Here is a 16,318-nt window from a genome sequence, read left to right on the forward strand (position 1 = left end):
ATAGGGTTAGGGTTAGGGCAACTGGAAACTCTTGGGTATCTCAAAGCAAAGAATCAGAAAGAAAGGGTGGAATGAAGGAAAATTGATGAAAGAAGTGAATGGTCACATCATCCACAGCTCGGTTATCATGTTAGATATGACGAGGTTGAACATGCATTGAAAAATGACGTAAGTATGAACACACATAATCTTCACTATTCTTATTGATGCAGGAGGACTTCTGATCATCAACATGATGTTGTTAGACTTTTTGTGGAAGCATCGTCAGCTACTTGGGTCAAGGCACTGGGAATTTATGTCCCTGGTCACCTAGTTCCAGTCTCTTCTGAGTGTTGTTCTCTACAAGCCTTGACGCCCTGTAGAACCACAGTTTCTCTTCTCTTCTCTTCCCCTTCTCTACCATTAAATTCTTTCACTACATGCTGGAGCCTTCTTTCTGCCTGTTTTCTTTGTCTGGGGAGGTGGCAGGTAGTGATATTGTGAGCTGGCTAGCAATCCAGAGAGCTGACACCCTGTGGACAAGTGTTCAAATCCAATTACATCAGTTTGTAGAATTTAAATGTAATTAATAAATCTGGCATTGAAAGTTAGTCTCAGTAATGGTAATTATCAATTGTTGTAAAAATCCATCTTGTTCACTAATGACCTATCGGGACAGAAATCTGTCATCCTTATCTGGTCTGTCCTACGGGTGACTTCAGATCCACAGCAAATTCTTAACTACCCTCTGAAATGGCCAAGCAGGGTATTCAGTTCAAGGGTGATTACAGATGGGCAATGTCAGCCATGCCAGTCAAACCCGCATACTACTAAAGAATAAAGAAACAACATATTGATCAGTCTCCTGTCGATCAGTGCAACTTCACTGCATAATAGGAGGCTGCATTGAGAACAAATGGTGAGCTGGACAGTGTACACTAAATATAACGTTGTTCATTATTTTTCTGAATGTTAAGGCAGCCAGTAACACAGAAGCCATGCTGTCAACCTTCAACGCAACATTGGTAGTATGGGAGTTGCAATTTCCGTGCTTGATAATGAGTGCTATCCAGTTTTAGCTCAAAACATCTGCACATGAACTTTTTGTTTTTTTTTCCAGTAGGGCTAGGAATTTCTCCCATTCACCTTACTAAACTCTGTGAAATTGCAGGAAGTGATAATTATATTCTAAAAAAGCTATTTAAGTTTGATTTGTTACAGTCGGAACTTTCAATCTGTCTGAAGTTTGTGGTTTCACACGAGTAAAGCGAAAGAGTGCAATTTCCTGTCAATGTTTTGACCTGCTATGCAGTATTAACAAACAGCTCACCATAGACTTGGTTTATGTCAGTTTGGTTATGTTTACTGTTGTGAACACTGTTTGGCCTCCACGTTTATTGAGAAGCAGCTTTTATATTAGAGAAATTGTGCTCCTATGTTGTGTCAGTATTTGAATTCAGGTGGCAGAAAAAGTTAATCTCACTTTTTCTGTGTAACAGGTATAGGCACAAAAGCAAAATGATTATTCTACAAATCTTACTTGTTCATAACCTGTTAGTTTAGACATGTTTTCATCTACAGGTGGAACTTGCTTAGAGGTAACTTGCTTACAGATGCTGAATTGCAGAGTTGAGGTTTTTGACATCCATTTTTTGCAGCTGCAGCGATGGGAGCAGCGTCAGCGAGGACCAGGGAGCTGCCAGGAAGGTAAGTTTCCCAGTTAAAAACTTACCTCGTGCAATAGTGGCCTCCATTTTTTGCAGCAGGTGCAGCGAGAGCAGTGAGAGCGAGGACCAGGGGGCTGCTGGGAAGGTAAGTTTTTCATTTCGGCAGCGAAGGTGAGTGGGAGCGGTCGAATTGTGCTCTTGGAAGGTGAGTGAACTGATATATTTGGGCAGTGGCTAAACCTGAGACACTACACATGTAGTGTCTCCCACCTGCCCTCCTCCTCTGACCAAAGAAAAACTCTCTAAGGTAAGTGTTTGTCTTTTTCCTTTTTTTTAATCGTTGGCTGGTAAGTAGAGTGATTTGGTGCAAATTTTTTTTCATTACCTTTATCTAGTATTTGATATAGTAGGACTAAGTTAAGCTTAAGAGTGAAAATGGCAGGCGATCCCAGACCCATGCTATGCTCCTATAGCTCAATGTGGGAGCTCAGGGACACGGTTGATGTCCCTGACTCTTACATGTGCAGGAAGTGTGTCCAGCTGCAGCTCTTGTTAGACTGCATGGCGGCTTTGGAGCATCCGTGATGCTGAGGAAGTCATGGATCGCACGTTCAGCAAATTGGTCACACCGCAGATTAGGATTGCTAAGGGAGAAAGGGAATGGGTGACCAAACGGCAGAAAAGAGGCTAGGAGGCAGTGCAGGTGTCCCCTGCAGCCACCTCCCTCCAAAACAGCTATACTGTTTTGGACACTGTTGGGGGAGATGGCTCACCAGGGGAAGGCAGCAGTAGCCAGGTTCATGGCACTGAGGCCGGCTGTGCTGTACAGAAGGGCAGGAAAAAGAGTGGAAGGGCTTTAGTCACAGGGGATTCAATTGTAAGGGGAGTAGATAAGTGGTTCTGTGGTCGAAAACGAGACTCCCGAATGGAATGTTGCCTCCCAGGTGCATAGCTCAGGGATGTCTCAGATCGACTGCAGGACATTCTGAAAGGGGATGGTGAACAGCCAGCTGTCATGATGCATATAGGCATCAATGATATAGGTTAAAAATGGGATGAGTCCTACCAGCAGAATTTAGGGAGTTAGGAGCCAAGTTTAAAAAGTAAGACCTCAGACATAGTAGCCTCAGGATTTCTACCAGTGCCATGTGCTAGTCAGAGTAGAAAGGAAAGAATAGAGAGGATAAAATGAGTGGTTTGAGAGACGCTGCAGGATGGAAGGGTGCAGATTTTTGGGATGTTGGGACCAGTTCTGGGGAAGGTGGGACTATTACAAATTGGATGGCCTACACCTGGGCAGGACTGGAACCAATGTCCGAGGGGGTGTTTTTGCTAACGCTGTTGCAGAGGGTTTAAACTAATGTGACAGGGGGATGGGAACCAAATGAGGAGGTTAACGGACAATAAGGAGGTACGAACTAAAACCTGTAAGGAATTAGATAATGAAGTCAGTGTCACTAAGGGGAAGAGTAGGCCGAGAGCAGTTGATGAACACAAAGAGCCATGTGGTCTGAGGTGCATTTGTAGAGAATGGTAGTAGGTACTAGATGAACTTAGGGCTTGGATTAGTACCTGGGAGTAGGTTGTTATTGCTTTTACTGAGACTTGGTCGAGGGAAGGGCAAGATTGGCAACTAAATATCCCAGGATATAGATGCTTCAGGCGGGATAGAGAGGGAGGTAAAAGGGTGGAGGAGTTGCATTACTGGTCAAAGAGGCTATCACAGCTGTGCTGAAGGAGGGCACGGTGGAGGCTTCGAGCAGTGAGGCAGTATGGGCAGAGCTCAGAAATAGGAAGGGTACGGTAACAATATTAGGGCTGTACTACAGGCCTCCCAACAGTGAGCGTGAGATAGAAGTACAAATATGTAGACAGATTATGGAAAGATATGGACGCCTCAGGGTGGTGGTGATGGGAGACTTTAGTTTTCTCAATATTGACTGGGATTCACTGAAGTGTTAAGGGTTTAGCTGGAGCAGAATTTGTAAGGATCATCCAGGAAGGTTTTCTAGAGCAGTATGTAAATAGTCCAACTCGGGAGGGAGCCATACTGGACCTGGGTTGGGAAATGGGCCTGGCCGGTAGTTGAAGTTTCAATTCGGGGTTACTTTGGGAATAGTGATCACAATTCCGTAAGTTCCGAATACTGATGGACAAAGACGAGAGTGGTCCTAAAAGAAGAGTGCTGAACTGGGGGAAGATCAGCTATAGCAAAATTCGGCAGGAGCTGGGAAATGTGGATTGGGAATAGCTGTTTGAGGGTCAATCCACATTTGATATGTGGGAGGCTTTTAAAGAGAGATTGATTGGAGTGCAGGACAGACATGTCCCTGTGAAAATGAGGGATAGAAAGGGCAAGATTAGGGAATGCCGGATGACAGGTGAAATTGTGAGACTAACAATGAGGAAAAAAGAAGCATATATAAGGTTTAGGTGACTGAAAACAGACAAAACTTTGGAAGAATATCAAGAAAGTAGGACCAATCTGAAACAAGGAATTCAGAGGGCTAAAAGGGCTCATGAAATATCTTTAGCAAACAGGGTTAAGGAAAATCCCAAAGCCTTTTATTCATACATAAGGAGCAGAAGGGTAACTACAGAAAGGGTTGGCCCACTCAAGGACAAAACAGGGTAGTTATGTGAGGAGTCAGAGAAAATGAGTGAGATTCTTAATGAATACTTTGCCTCGGTATTCACTGAGGAGAGGGACACGATGGACGTTGAGGTTAGAGATAGATGTTTGATTACGCTCGGTCAATTCGGCATTAGGAGGGGGGAGGCTTTATGTATTCTAAAAAGCAGTAGGGTGGACAAGTCCCCAGTTCTGGATGGGATCTATCCCAGGTTACTGAGGGAAGCGAGATTGGAAATAGCTGGGGCCTTAACTGCTATCTTTGCAGCATCCTTGAGCATGGGTGAGGTCCCGGAGGACTGGAGAATTGCTAATGTTGTCCCCTTGTTTAAGAAGGGTAGCAAGGATAATCCAGGTAATTATAGACCGTTGAGCCTGACGTCAGTTGTGGGGAAGCTGCTGGAGAAGATACTGAGGGATAGGAACTATTTACATTTGGAAGAAAATGGGCTTATTAGTGATAGGAAGCATGATTTTGTGCAGGGAAGGACATGTATTACCAACTTGATAAATTCTTTGAGGAAGCGACAAAGTCAATAGACGAGGGAAGGGCTGTGGATATCATATACATGGACTTCAGTAAGGCGTCTGATAATGTTCCCCATGGTAGGCTAATGGAGAAAGTGAAGTCGCATGAGGTCCAGGGTGTACTAGCTCGATGGATACAGAACTGGCTGGCCAACAGGAGACAGAGAGATATAGTGGAAGGGAGTTCCTCAAAATGGAGAACTGTGACCAGTGATGTTACACAGGGATCCGTGATGGGACCACTGTTATTTGTGATATACATAAATGATCTGGAGGAAGGTATAGATGGTCTGATTAGCAAGTTTGCAGATGACACTAAGATTGGTGGAGTAGCAGATAGTGAAAGGGACTGTTGGAAAATACAGCAGAATATAGATAGATTGGAGAGCTGGGCAGAGAAATGTCAGATGGAGTTCAACCCAGGCAAGTGCAAGGTGATGCATTTTGGAAGATCCAATTCAAGAGTGAACTATACAGTAAATGGAAAAGCCCTGGGGAAAATTGATGCACAGAGAGATCTGGGTGTATGGGTCCATTGTACCCTGATGGTAGCAACGCAGGTGGATAGAGTGGTCAAGAAGGCATACAGCATGCTTTCATTCATCGTACAGGCTACTGAGTACAAGAGTTGGCAGGCCATGTTGCAGTTGTATCAGACTTTGGTTCGACCACATTTGGAAGACTGTGTACAGTTCTTGTTGCCACATTACCAAAAGGATGTGGCTGTTTTGGAGAGGTTGCAGAAGAGGTTCACCAGTATGTTGCCTGGTATGGAGGGCACTACCTATGAAGAGAGGTTGAGTTGATTAGGATTATTTACATTAGAAAGACGGAGGTTGAAGGGGAACCTGATCGAGGTCTACAAAATCATGAGGTCTTGACAGGGTGGATAGCAAGAAGCTTTTTCCCAGATTGGGGGACTCAATTACTAGGGGTCATGATTTCAAAGTGAGAGGGGAAAAGTTTAAGGGAGATATGCCTGGAAAGTTCTATATGCAGATGGCGGTGGGTGCCAGCAAAGATGGTAGGGCACAGATACATGAATGGGCAGGGAGCAGAGGGAAACAGATCCTTGGAAAATAGGTGACAGCTTTAGAAAGAGGATCTGGATCAGTGCAGGCTTGGAGGGCCGAACGGCCTCTTCCTGTGCTGTAGTTTTCTTTGATCTTTGTTGTTCTTTGTTTGAGGCTGGATTTGACCAAGTATGGCATCAAGGAGCCCTAGTAAGACTGGAGTCAGTGAGAAACAGGAAAAATTATCTGTGGTTGGAGTTATACCTTCTACATAAGATGTTTGTGGTTCTCAAAATGCAATTATCTCAGTGTCAGGACATCACTGTGGATGTTCCTCAGGGCAGCTTTTTTACTCAACATGTTTAGAGACAGTGTGGCACAGCTATGGAGCAGGTGGGACTTGAACTCAAGCCTTCTGGTCCAGATGTAGGGACCTTATTACTGTGCCAAAAGCCCTTGTTCCTCAGCATAGTGTTCTAGTTCCAACCATCCTCAGCTGTTTCATCAATGTCCTTCCCTCCATCATTAGGTTAAAACTGGGCGAGTTTTGCTGATGTTACAAAATTCAGCACCATTTGTGTCTCCTCAGATACAGAAACTTAACTCCTGTCTATGTGCTGCTGCAAGGTCTGGACAACATCTGATAAGTCTCAAAGAACATTCTTGCTACCCAAGTGCCAGGCATTTCTTCCCACAATTAATGCAAACATAGAACACTTACCATGCAATACGTGATGCGAGTGTAAAGCAGTCACAGATTAAAGTGGTAAAATATGGAAGTAAACTTCAAATCACTTATTTGATTTTAATCCTTCAAGAAGTGTAGGCATTGGTTATCCATAATTGCCCTGCAGAAGGTAGTGAGGAGCTGCCTTCTTGTTGCTGGAGACCACTGTGTGTAGACACACCCACGCTGCTGTTAGGAAGTGATTCTAACCCAGAGAACTATCTCCAACAAGACAAACTCTAACTCTCTCCCCTTATCCTTCCATAGCATTTCGAATACTCAGCCTCCCACTGTCTGAAGCTTATCATTGGCCAGAAACTGAATTGAACCAGCTGCAAAAGCATCTCAGAGGCTAGGAATTCCACGATGAAAACTTTACCTTATGTTTCCCCAAAGTTTATCCATCATGTACAAGGCACAAGTCAGGAGTGTGATGGAATATTCCCCACTTGCCTAGACAGATGTAGCCTGAGAAACATTGAAGAAGCTTGACACCATCCAGAACAAAGAAACCCACTTCATGGGCACCCTGTCAACCACTTCGAAATTCACTTGCTCCACCATTGACCCACAGTGACTGTTGTGAATACCATCTACATAATGCACTGCAGCAATTCATCCAGGTTTCTTCAACGATACCCTTCACATTCACTACATCTATTACCCAAAAGGATAAGGGCAGCGGATGCATGGAACATAAGGATCTCACCAAACCACACATCATCCCAATCCTGAACTATACTGCTGATCCTTCACTCTCGTAGGGTCAGCATCGTGGAACTCATTAGCAAAAAAGCATTGTGGGTATATCTGACTCTGGGGTGTACAGTAACTAAAGATGACAGTTCACCTCTGCCTTCTCCAAGGCCATAAATGCTGGCCTAGCCATTCATCCCGAACTGATGAAGGAATAAAAGCAACCCACCTAAGGTTCACTTCTGTGCTGTATCAACTTAATCTTTCATTGTCACTGCTTTACACTCATATCACCATTCAAATGGTAGAAAAATTCTGTACTTGCTGTAGATTAGATTAGATTCCCTACAGTGTGGAAACAGGCCCTTCAGCCCAACAAGTCCATGCTGCCCCTTGAAGCATCCCACCCAGACCCATCCCCCTATAACACACACACCCCTGAACACTATGGGTAATTTAGCATGGCCGATCCACCTAGCCTGCACATCTTTGGACTGTGGGAGGAAACCGGAGCACCCGGAGGAAACCCATGCAGACATGGGGAGAATGTGCAAACTCCACACAGCAGTCGCCCAAGCCTGGGTCCCTGCTGCTATCAGGCTGCAGTGCTAACCACTAAGCCACCATGCTGCCCCTTTTTGGACTCTCCGCTTCTTCCTGGAGCAAAGGTCTGAACCATTCCACTCACCACTCCTCTCCTCCGTTTGGCCAGGCTTGACCTAACTCTGAACACCTTCTCTTTTAACTCCTCTCATTTTCTTCAGGTCAGAGAGGTGATCATGGGCACAAGCATGGGTCCTAGATATGATTAGATTAGTAATTGTGGAACAGAGAGTAACAGCGTGGCTGGGTGTTGTTGCAGAGTTTTTCAAATCTTTGCATCTTGCTTCTGTTTGTTGTGGTCTAGCTGAGTGCTGTTTTAGCTTGGCTGAGAATTGGCTGCTGTCCAAGCATTGTTTCACATCTCCAAGTCAAGGAGAAGGGTAAATAGTCATTAATTCTCATTTATTGGAATGTGCCATTTTTAGGCTTCTCAGGGAAGAATCCTTGATTCAGTCCACCTAGTCAGTCAAAGAATTACAGAATAGGAGCCAAGTCTTTCCAGACTTTTATTTAGATTTTATTTATCATTAAAAATTTTATTTAGACACACATTACAAACTGACAATTTTTACTCCTGTAAATTCTTTTGCAAAATATAGAAGAAATTAATCAATTAACTTAAAAGATATAGTATTTAAAGAAGCACTATAACATTACATAACATCAGATAGTCGAAGGAAATTTATGACATTTCACTTACATTTGGTTTTAGCTAGCAGGACAGGGCGTCAGCGTGGAATGATGCACTCCAACCTATTTAGAACCATAGGTTAGGTAAGGTGCAATATCATGCTGAAAGTAAGGTAGGCTGCGAGATTCAACAATACTTTTCATGGTCTGCTCTTGGACTGGTTACTGGCTATTTTGGCCAGGCCAAGAAGGACTTCCGATCTGCAAATCCTGCCCAAGAGGTAAACTACCTCACGAAAAACCTGAAACTCAAAGGGCCTTTTTCGAAAATAATCTATTCATTCTTGGGTAATGCATCGTTGGCTAGGCCAGGATTTATTGCCTATCCTCAATTGCCCAGAAGGCTGTTCAGGCTCAACCAAATGGTCTAACCAAATACCAAATGGTCTAACCAAATACTAATCAAATGGTCGTGGATCTGGAATCACATGTTGTCCAGACCAAGCAAGAACAGCAGATTTCCTCCCCTAAACGACGTTAGTGCACCAGACGGCTTTATTTTACTGCGATTGACAGTGACTATAAGGTCACATTATATGAACTTTAATTCCAGATTTTACTGAATTTAAATTTCACCATCTGCCATGGTGAGTTTCAAACCCTCTGTCCCCAGAACACTGGGCTGAGAATCTGGATTGTTAGTTCACTTCATTTCCACTACACCACCACCTTCCATAATTATTTAACATATCCCCTCCACCAGGAGGTAAACTAGCTTTGTGGATTAGCCATCCATTACAGAATCTTCCGTGTTTCCATTTCCTGGAAGGATCATGGCATCAGCTTTCCTTCAGGAAGTATATACATATGTATCCCATCAGGACTCAATTCACATATCAAAAATATCCAAACTAAAATCAATTTTGTGTTTTGCAGTCCTCAGTCTCATATAATGCAGGGATGTAGCTGCCAGATATATCATCTCCAGTGCACATCAGACTGTACTTTCATTATTTTTGTCATACATGAGTTCACTAGGTTTGAGATTTACAAAAATTAATCCTGAGTTGTGAAATGTTTTACCACCATTACAATCAAATTGCGTTATGTCTTTCACTATGCTCTAAATCTGCGTATAGAACAAAACTTCATTTGTTGCCAGACAGGACTATTTCATTTAGAGATGATTTCATGTTACCATAAATTAGCTAAGTATCAGTTTCAGGGAGTTTCATAGAGGATTTGTCTCTCTGAGCTCTGGTAAGTTTTCTTATACTATTCTCTACAAATTGCCTCATTAACTATGCACTGCTATTCTAAGGAGCCCCACTTGCATTGTGACGCACTCAGCAGTCATGAAAGTACTCCTAACACTGCATGACTTCCCGATATTCATGGTGCCATTTTAAAATAACGCAACCGTGGTTAAGTGCTGTCAGTCAGGGGATGAACTTCATGGTTCCTGTGTATGGGAAACTACCCCAGAAATTGCTGATAAAGGGAAGTTAGCTTCACATTATTTTGAAGGTCGTGGTGGACAGGGCGGTGCAGAGAAGTCCCATCCTCTAGCTTTAGGACCAGAGGAGACCATGACACCTCACTCTGCTTGCCTGGTCTGAAGTTGCCACCAAGGTTAGTGGAGTGTTCAAGGTCTGAAGAAACACTTGGCATGCTGCAAGAACTTTAATGACCTTTTCTACTCTGTGGGAATAACTGCCACTGTCTTCTGTATGCTCCCTCACACTCAGTCTAACTCTGCTACTGCATCCACTGCCTACCAGGGCTCGTGGGCTACTGCTCTTAAAATTTAATGCAGCATTTTCCCTCATTTGTATTCATGCACCCCAACCACAATCTGTGCCTCTCGTCCACTACTAATCCTGCATGTTCTCTTTGCACTGACTTGGAACACCTCACCTCCTATAAGCATGCAGGGGCTATTAAGCTGTAGCTATCGCATCATTCTGGCTAATCATGAAAATTTCGTGCTTTTACTGCCTGGGCTGAGATTGGACCTGAGCTTGGAAACTCAATTGCCCACAATTGCGAATGCTACCACTGCACCACAAGGCTTTCTTTTCATTGATGCTCTGAAATTAAAATTAATGTTAAAAGTTCATCTCAGTTAACAAATCAGTTAGCTGAGGACAGGGTTGTAAGCTCACAATATAGTTCATATCTTCTGAAGAGCCTAACAAATGGTTAATTGTACACCAATCCTTGTGGATGCTTATTTTTGTACCTGGCTTTGAAAGACTCCTGTTGAATGTGCAGCTGCTTGTAAATACAGCTATTGTGAGTTAAACACTTGAATACAATGACAATACCTTCAAGCACAAAGAGGAAGAGTGTCTCCTTTCACAGAGTACTACAGTTTAGAGAAATACATTATCCATGAACTGTTTGATGGATAAAACAGTTGGGACATTCCCAGCCCACCAGCTGCTTCCTCTTCTCCCTCACTATGAACAACAGAGTGAGCATCTGCTGAATGTGTTTCCATTTTCCTCTACTTTTAGAGCGATGAATTTAGAAATAACCACATGATGGAGATGATTGCAGTTTTCAACTCATCCACAATAGCCATTTGGATACAAAATTGGCTTGAAGGGAGTAGTCAGAGGCTGGTGGTGAGGTTGTTTTTCAGACCAGAGGCCCTGTGACCAGGCGGTGTGCTGCAAGGATCAGTGCTCCACTACTTTTTGTCATTTATATGAATGATTCTGGTATGAATATAGGAGGAGTGGTTAGTAAGCTTGCAGAAGACACAAAAACTGGGGTAGTGGACATTGAAAAAGGTTATCTCAGAGTACAACGGGAAAAGGAGTGGCAGATAGAGTTTAATATCGATAAATCAGGGCAGGAATAATACACTTAATGGTCAGGTCCTGAGGAGTGTTACCGCGCAAAGAGACCTTGGGGTGCAGGTTCATAGTTACATGAAAGAGGAGTTGCAGAAAACAGGATAGTGAAGAAGTATCAGAGACAATGGGAACTGCAGATGCTGGAGAATTCCAAGATAATAAAATGTGAGGCTGGATGAACACAGCAGGCCAAGCAGCATCTCAGGAGCACAAAAGCTGACGTTTCGGGCCTAGACCCGTGGGTCTAGGCCCGAAACGTCAGCTTTTGTGCTCCTGAGATGCTGCTTGGCCTGCTGTGTTCATCCAGCCTCACATTTTATTATAGTGAAGAAGTAGTTTGGTACACTTGCGTTTATTGGTCATTGCATTGAGTAGAGGAGTTGGAATGTCGTGTTGCAGCTGTACAACATATTGGTTAGGTCATTTTAGGAATATTGTTTTCAATTCTGTTCTCCCTGCTATATGAAAGCTGTTGTGAAACTTGAAAGGGTTTAGAAAAGATTTACAAGGATATTGCCAGGGTTGGAGGGTTTGAGCTGTAGGGAGAAGCTAAATAGGCTGGGGCGCGCTATTTTCTCCAGAACCTTGGAGGCTGAGGGGTGACCTTATAGATGTTTACAAAATCATGAGATGCATGGATAGGCCGAATAGCCATGATCTCTCCCCTTCCCCCACCCGAGGTAGGGGAGTCCAAAACTAAAGGGCATAGTTTTAAGGTGAGAGGGCAAAGATTTGAAAGGGGCCGAAGTTGCAACTTTTTTCACACAGAGGGTGGAGTATTTATGGAAATGTGCTGCCAAAGGTAGTGGAGGCTGGTACAACTACAACATTTAAAAGGCATCTGAATGGATAAATGATTACGAATACAAAGGATTTAGAGGGATACAGGACAAATGCTGACAAATGCGACTAAATTAATTTAGGATATCTGGTCAGCAGGGACGAGTAGGACCAAAGGGTCTGCTTCTGTGCTGTACAACTCCATTTTTCTACGACTTCTTTCCAGCTCATTCTGTCTCTTGACTGTTTCACCAATTACTTGATTGTTTCCATGATCATCTTACATGACAGTGAAGTACTTTGGAAAGTGCAGTCGTGTTAAAGATGCTATCTAAATGTAAGGCGTCACTGTATGTGCACCATGCCATACATACTTTCTTCATTTTCATTCTCTTGTTTTACCCAGTGTGTTCTGTTCTCTTCATACGAATGCCTTTGGTGTGAATTTCCAATACTTCCTGTTTTCATTTCCCTCATTTCATTCAGTCCCAAACATTAGAGCTAATTTCTTTTCTTTAGCACTTGATCTACTTTCTCACAGAAGAGAACACATCCAAGTCAGCTGTAAAAACAAGAGCATGGCAAGCAGGAGACCACTGGAACTGTTAAGCCCATGTCAGGCTTATTGTTATTTTCCATATAGCAGTGGATATCGGTCAGGCATTGGCACTTGCTTCTTGTCCCTTCTCCGTCATGGGTGTTGGCACATCTGGGTTGAATTTTATTTCATCGTATACTGTCGTAAGTTGAACTCTTCCACCTTGCTGCCTTTTGCTGATATCCAATTGACATAAATGTCCCTGGGACTTGAAAGAAAATAATTTAAGTGGAATATGGTGTTTATCATTAGGAATTGAATTTTGCTTATTATCGGAATACTTTCTGTCAAACAGATCAGCAAAATGAACAGCATTGTTCAATCAGCTGCTGCATACTATAGGAGAGCTTGATAATGTCAGGGTCATGGAGAAGAGGTGTTGCACCCTATGGCACTGTGATAGGGTTAGGGTTAGGGTTAGGGTTACTCTAATGTAGAGTAAAATGAGGGAGTGATCGAGCGGAGGGTAATTTGCTGGGAGTTTTGTGTCGTAAAGCTGCAGAGGTAGTTCTGCATTAACAGGGGATAAGGAGGCCTGGTCTGGAATGTCAGAATAATATAGGAAGAGCTCTGATTTTTCATTAGTTCTTGACAATGTAATATTTAATTTTCATAGAATGCATCTAGTATGGAAAGAAGCCATTCAGCCCATCAAAACTGCACTGATCCTCCAAAGACCATTCCATCTAAACCCAGCCCCTCCACCCTCTACCCATAACTCTGCATTTACCATGGCCAATCCACCTAACCTACACATCTTTGGACATTGCAAGGCATTAGCAGAGCCAATCCACCTAAACTACACATCTTTCAACTGTGGGAGGAAACCAGAGCACTCCCAGGGAACCCATGCAGACACTGGGAGAACATGCAAACTCCACATAGTTAGGCAAGGCTGGAATTGAATCAGAGTCCCTGGCACTTTCAGACTGCACTATTAACTACTGCAAAGCCAATAATATACTTTCATTTCAGAAATCCACCTTTTCTCTTTCCTATCCATTGTACTGTTAGATTGTTGACATATTAGTAGTCAGACAAAGCACATTTGCTGTGAGTGTGCTATTGAGTCTGTGACTGAGGTGAAGACCACACTGCTGCAGAGTTCATTAGCAAACCAATCTTGGGGAGAGTTTTGCAGTCTCAGTATGATGCCTTCAATTTTTATCCTCTTCTTGTCAGGTAAATATATTCCTGTGGTTCCTTGTTCAATTAAAACCTGAATTTTCTGACATTATTACAATTAGATTCATATGATGCTTTCTACTTTTAATTCCAGTTATTAAAACTTAGCACAGAGCAAGTGACAAAAACAGAGAAGACGACTAGTGTAGCCACAGGAACAGAAGCATGAGAGAAATTGAGGAATAAAATAGCAACCAAGGAGAGAGTGATAGAAATATGAAAAGAACATGTGAGAATTACACGTGAAGTGAGTGAAGCAGATGAAAAAATACAAAGGAAAGAAAGGAAAATAAGATGTAAGGACAGTGGCAGAATATTGTAGCTATTAGAGGTATTTCTACTCTAATACTGCAAGCCAGAATCCCATGGAATCAGATGGAAACTGAAAAAACTGTAGACACTGAATCAGAAACAAAAGACACATTGTCGGAAAACTCAGCAGGTCTGGCAGCATCTGCGAAGAAAAATCTCTTAACGTGGAGTCTGGTGACCTTTCCTTCTGCCAGACCTACTGAGCTTTTGCAGCAACTTCTGTTTTTGTCCTCGAATCAGATGGAACATTGCTTTTGCACCCTGTTCAATATCATCCTGCATGGACTTCAACTGACCACAGCACCCAATTTAGTCAAGTTTCCATATTGATGGAATCTACAACATTAGAGGAACAGAAAATATTTTTTTAAAAAAACCTCAGTAGGCCAAAATTAAAGAATTGTGGTAGTAACACTTTAGTCCCCAATTGGATAGTGAATGGCTGTAGAGATCTTATCTGAAATCTTAATCCTTTAACAGATTGTTCAAGGGTGTAAGTAAATGCAAGAGATATACCATAATATTGCTGATGTCAATTTTTTTATATGAACAACAATACAATGTCTAAGTTGAAGGCAGAATAGTCATGAAGGAATGAGTGGCCCACTCCTGTTCCTATGTTAGTTCAATCCTTGACCACTACACGTGGTTACGTAGGCCAAATCAAGCAAATCTTAAACAGTAATTAAATCTCTTGAATAAATCAAAAGAACTGTGGATGCTGGAAACCTGAAACAAAAACTGAAAGTTTGAGGAACTCAGCAGGTCTGGCAGCATCTGTGGAGAGGAAACAGGGTTAAGTTGAGTTAATTTAAAACGTTGACTCCATTTTCTCTCCACAGACACTGCCAGACTTGCTGAGTTCCTCCATCAATTTCTATTTTTGTATTAAATCTCTCAAGCTGGCAGACCTTCGTCAGGGAATACTGTCAAAAATGTTGATGCAACAATATATTGTCTGGAGATGATGAAGAAAAAGCTGGTAGAATCCGAGCTTAGCAAATAAATGTGCATAAGTAATGCATTTAATCAGCAATTAATAAGTAATACAATGGAGTCTGATTCAGAATACAGTAGTAGAAGAAGTGAAAGATGTCAGTAAGTCACTTTATGCAGTGACAACTCCAGGAAAAACGGTAATAATATAATCGGAAGAAGGTAGTTTGGTCAGGGTATATGAACAAACATTGGGATTATGTTAGTTAACAGAGACAGCAGCAGTGCAACATTAATAAATTAATGAGAGTAGTGACAGAAGACAGTGATAACACAAACAAAAACATTAACAGAACATTCTATATAGATTGAAAGTGGCAATTACACAGTTCCACCCGTAGAAGCAATTAGGTAGAGGTACACTAAAGAAAGTTCGTGGCATGCTGGGCAGCATTTAAAACTACTTCTCAGCAACTTTCAGATTCAGTCTAAGATTCTTTCCCAAGGCTTTTGGGTTCATTATGGCCAATTCAATGCATAGCTTTCACCCTCAAGTTTTAATGTACAATGCGACATGCTGGCACATGCATTTGAGACATGTCTGGTGTTAAATCCCTCCTTTGTCCGAGAAGCCAGAAAGTGGAGGATGGGGTCACAATTCTTCCTGAAACTACTTTTGAAAAAAAATTGCAGTCTTATGATACGAAGTCATAGTTAGATCAGTAATAAAATATAAACTTGGTATGAACTACAAGATGAATCTTCACCTTGCAACTCAAACACATCCTGATCAGGTAGAGCAGGGACAAATAGAATTCAGCCCAGAATAGTGTAAGGTAATACAACTGGGATGACTAATGGCAGGAACCATTGTTTGGTTTATATTTGGTGTATGTTCCACATATCTCTGAATGTAGCAGGGCAGGTAGATAAAGGAGTTAAGAAAATAAAAAAAAAATTGGCTTGAATTGCCAGGGTGCTTAATACAAGAGGAAGGAAATTATACTGAAACTATTTGAAACTGCTGGTTTAGCCACCCTGGACTACTGCATGCATTTCTGATTTTTATGTTGGATGTGGTTGAAATCGAGAGAGTGCAGAAGAGATTTACAAGGATGATGCCTGGGCTGGAAAGACTAAGGCATGAGGAAAGATTGGATCGACTGGG

General features: G+C 42.4%; 2 protein-coding genes across 8 annotated transcripts in view; one reads left to right on the forward strand and one right to left on the reverse strand.

Moving 5' to 3' along the window:
* LOC125446630 (RNA-binding protein 4B-like) overlaps nt 1-16,318 on the forward strand; it is a 135,948-nt gene that overhangs the window by 87,569 nt on the left and 32,061 nt on the right. The gene's annotated exons all lie outside the window — the stretch shown is intronic.
* LOC125446632 (SLAM family member 5-like) overlaps nt 11,649-16,318 on the reverse strand; it is a 47,257-nt gene continuing 42,587 nt past the window's right edge. For 2 of the 3 annotated variants that reach the window (XM_048520349.2, XM_048520350.2), the window contains one exon: nt 11,649-12,925. In XM_048520349.2, coding sequence (XP_048376306.2) covers nt 12,776-12,925 — 150 coding nt within the window. In that variant the 3' untranslated portion in view covers nt 11,649-12,775. Of the gene's footprint in view, nt 12,926-15,054; nt 15,824-16,318 lie in introns of those variants that run through there. The other variant, XM_048520351.2, reaches the window with a different exon arrangement.

Source organism: Stegostoma tigrinum, chromosome 34, assembly GCF_030684315.1.
Source record: "Stegostoma tigrinum isolate sSteTig4 chromosome 34, sSteTig4.hap1, whole genome shotgun sequence".
NCBI classification, from domain to species: domain Eukaryota; kingdom Metazoa; phylum Chordata; class Chondrichthyes; order Orectolobiformes; family Stegostomatidae; genus Stegostoma; species Stegostoma tigrinum.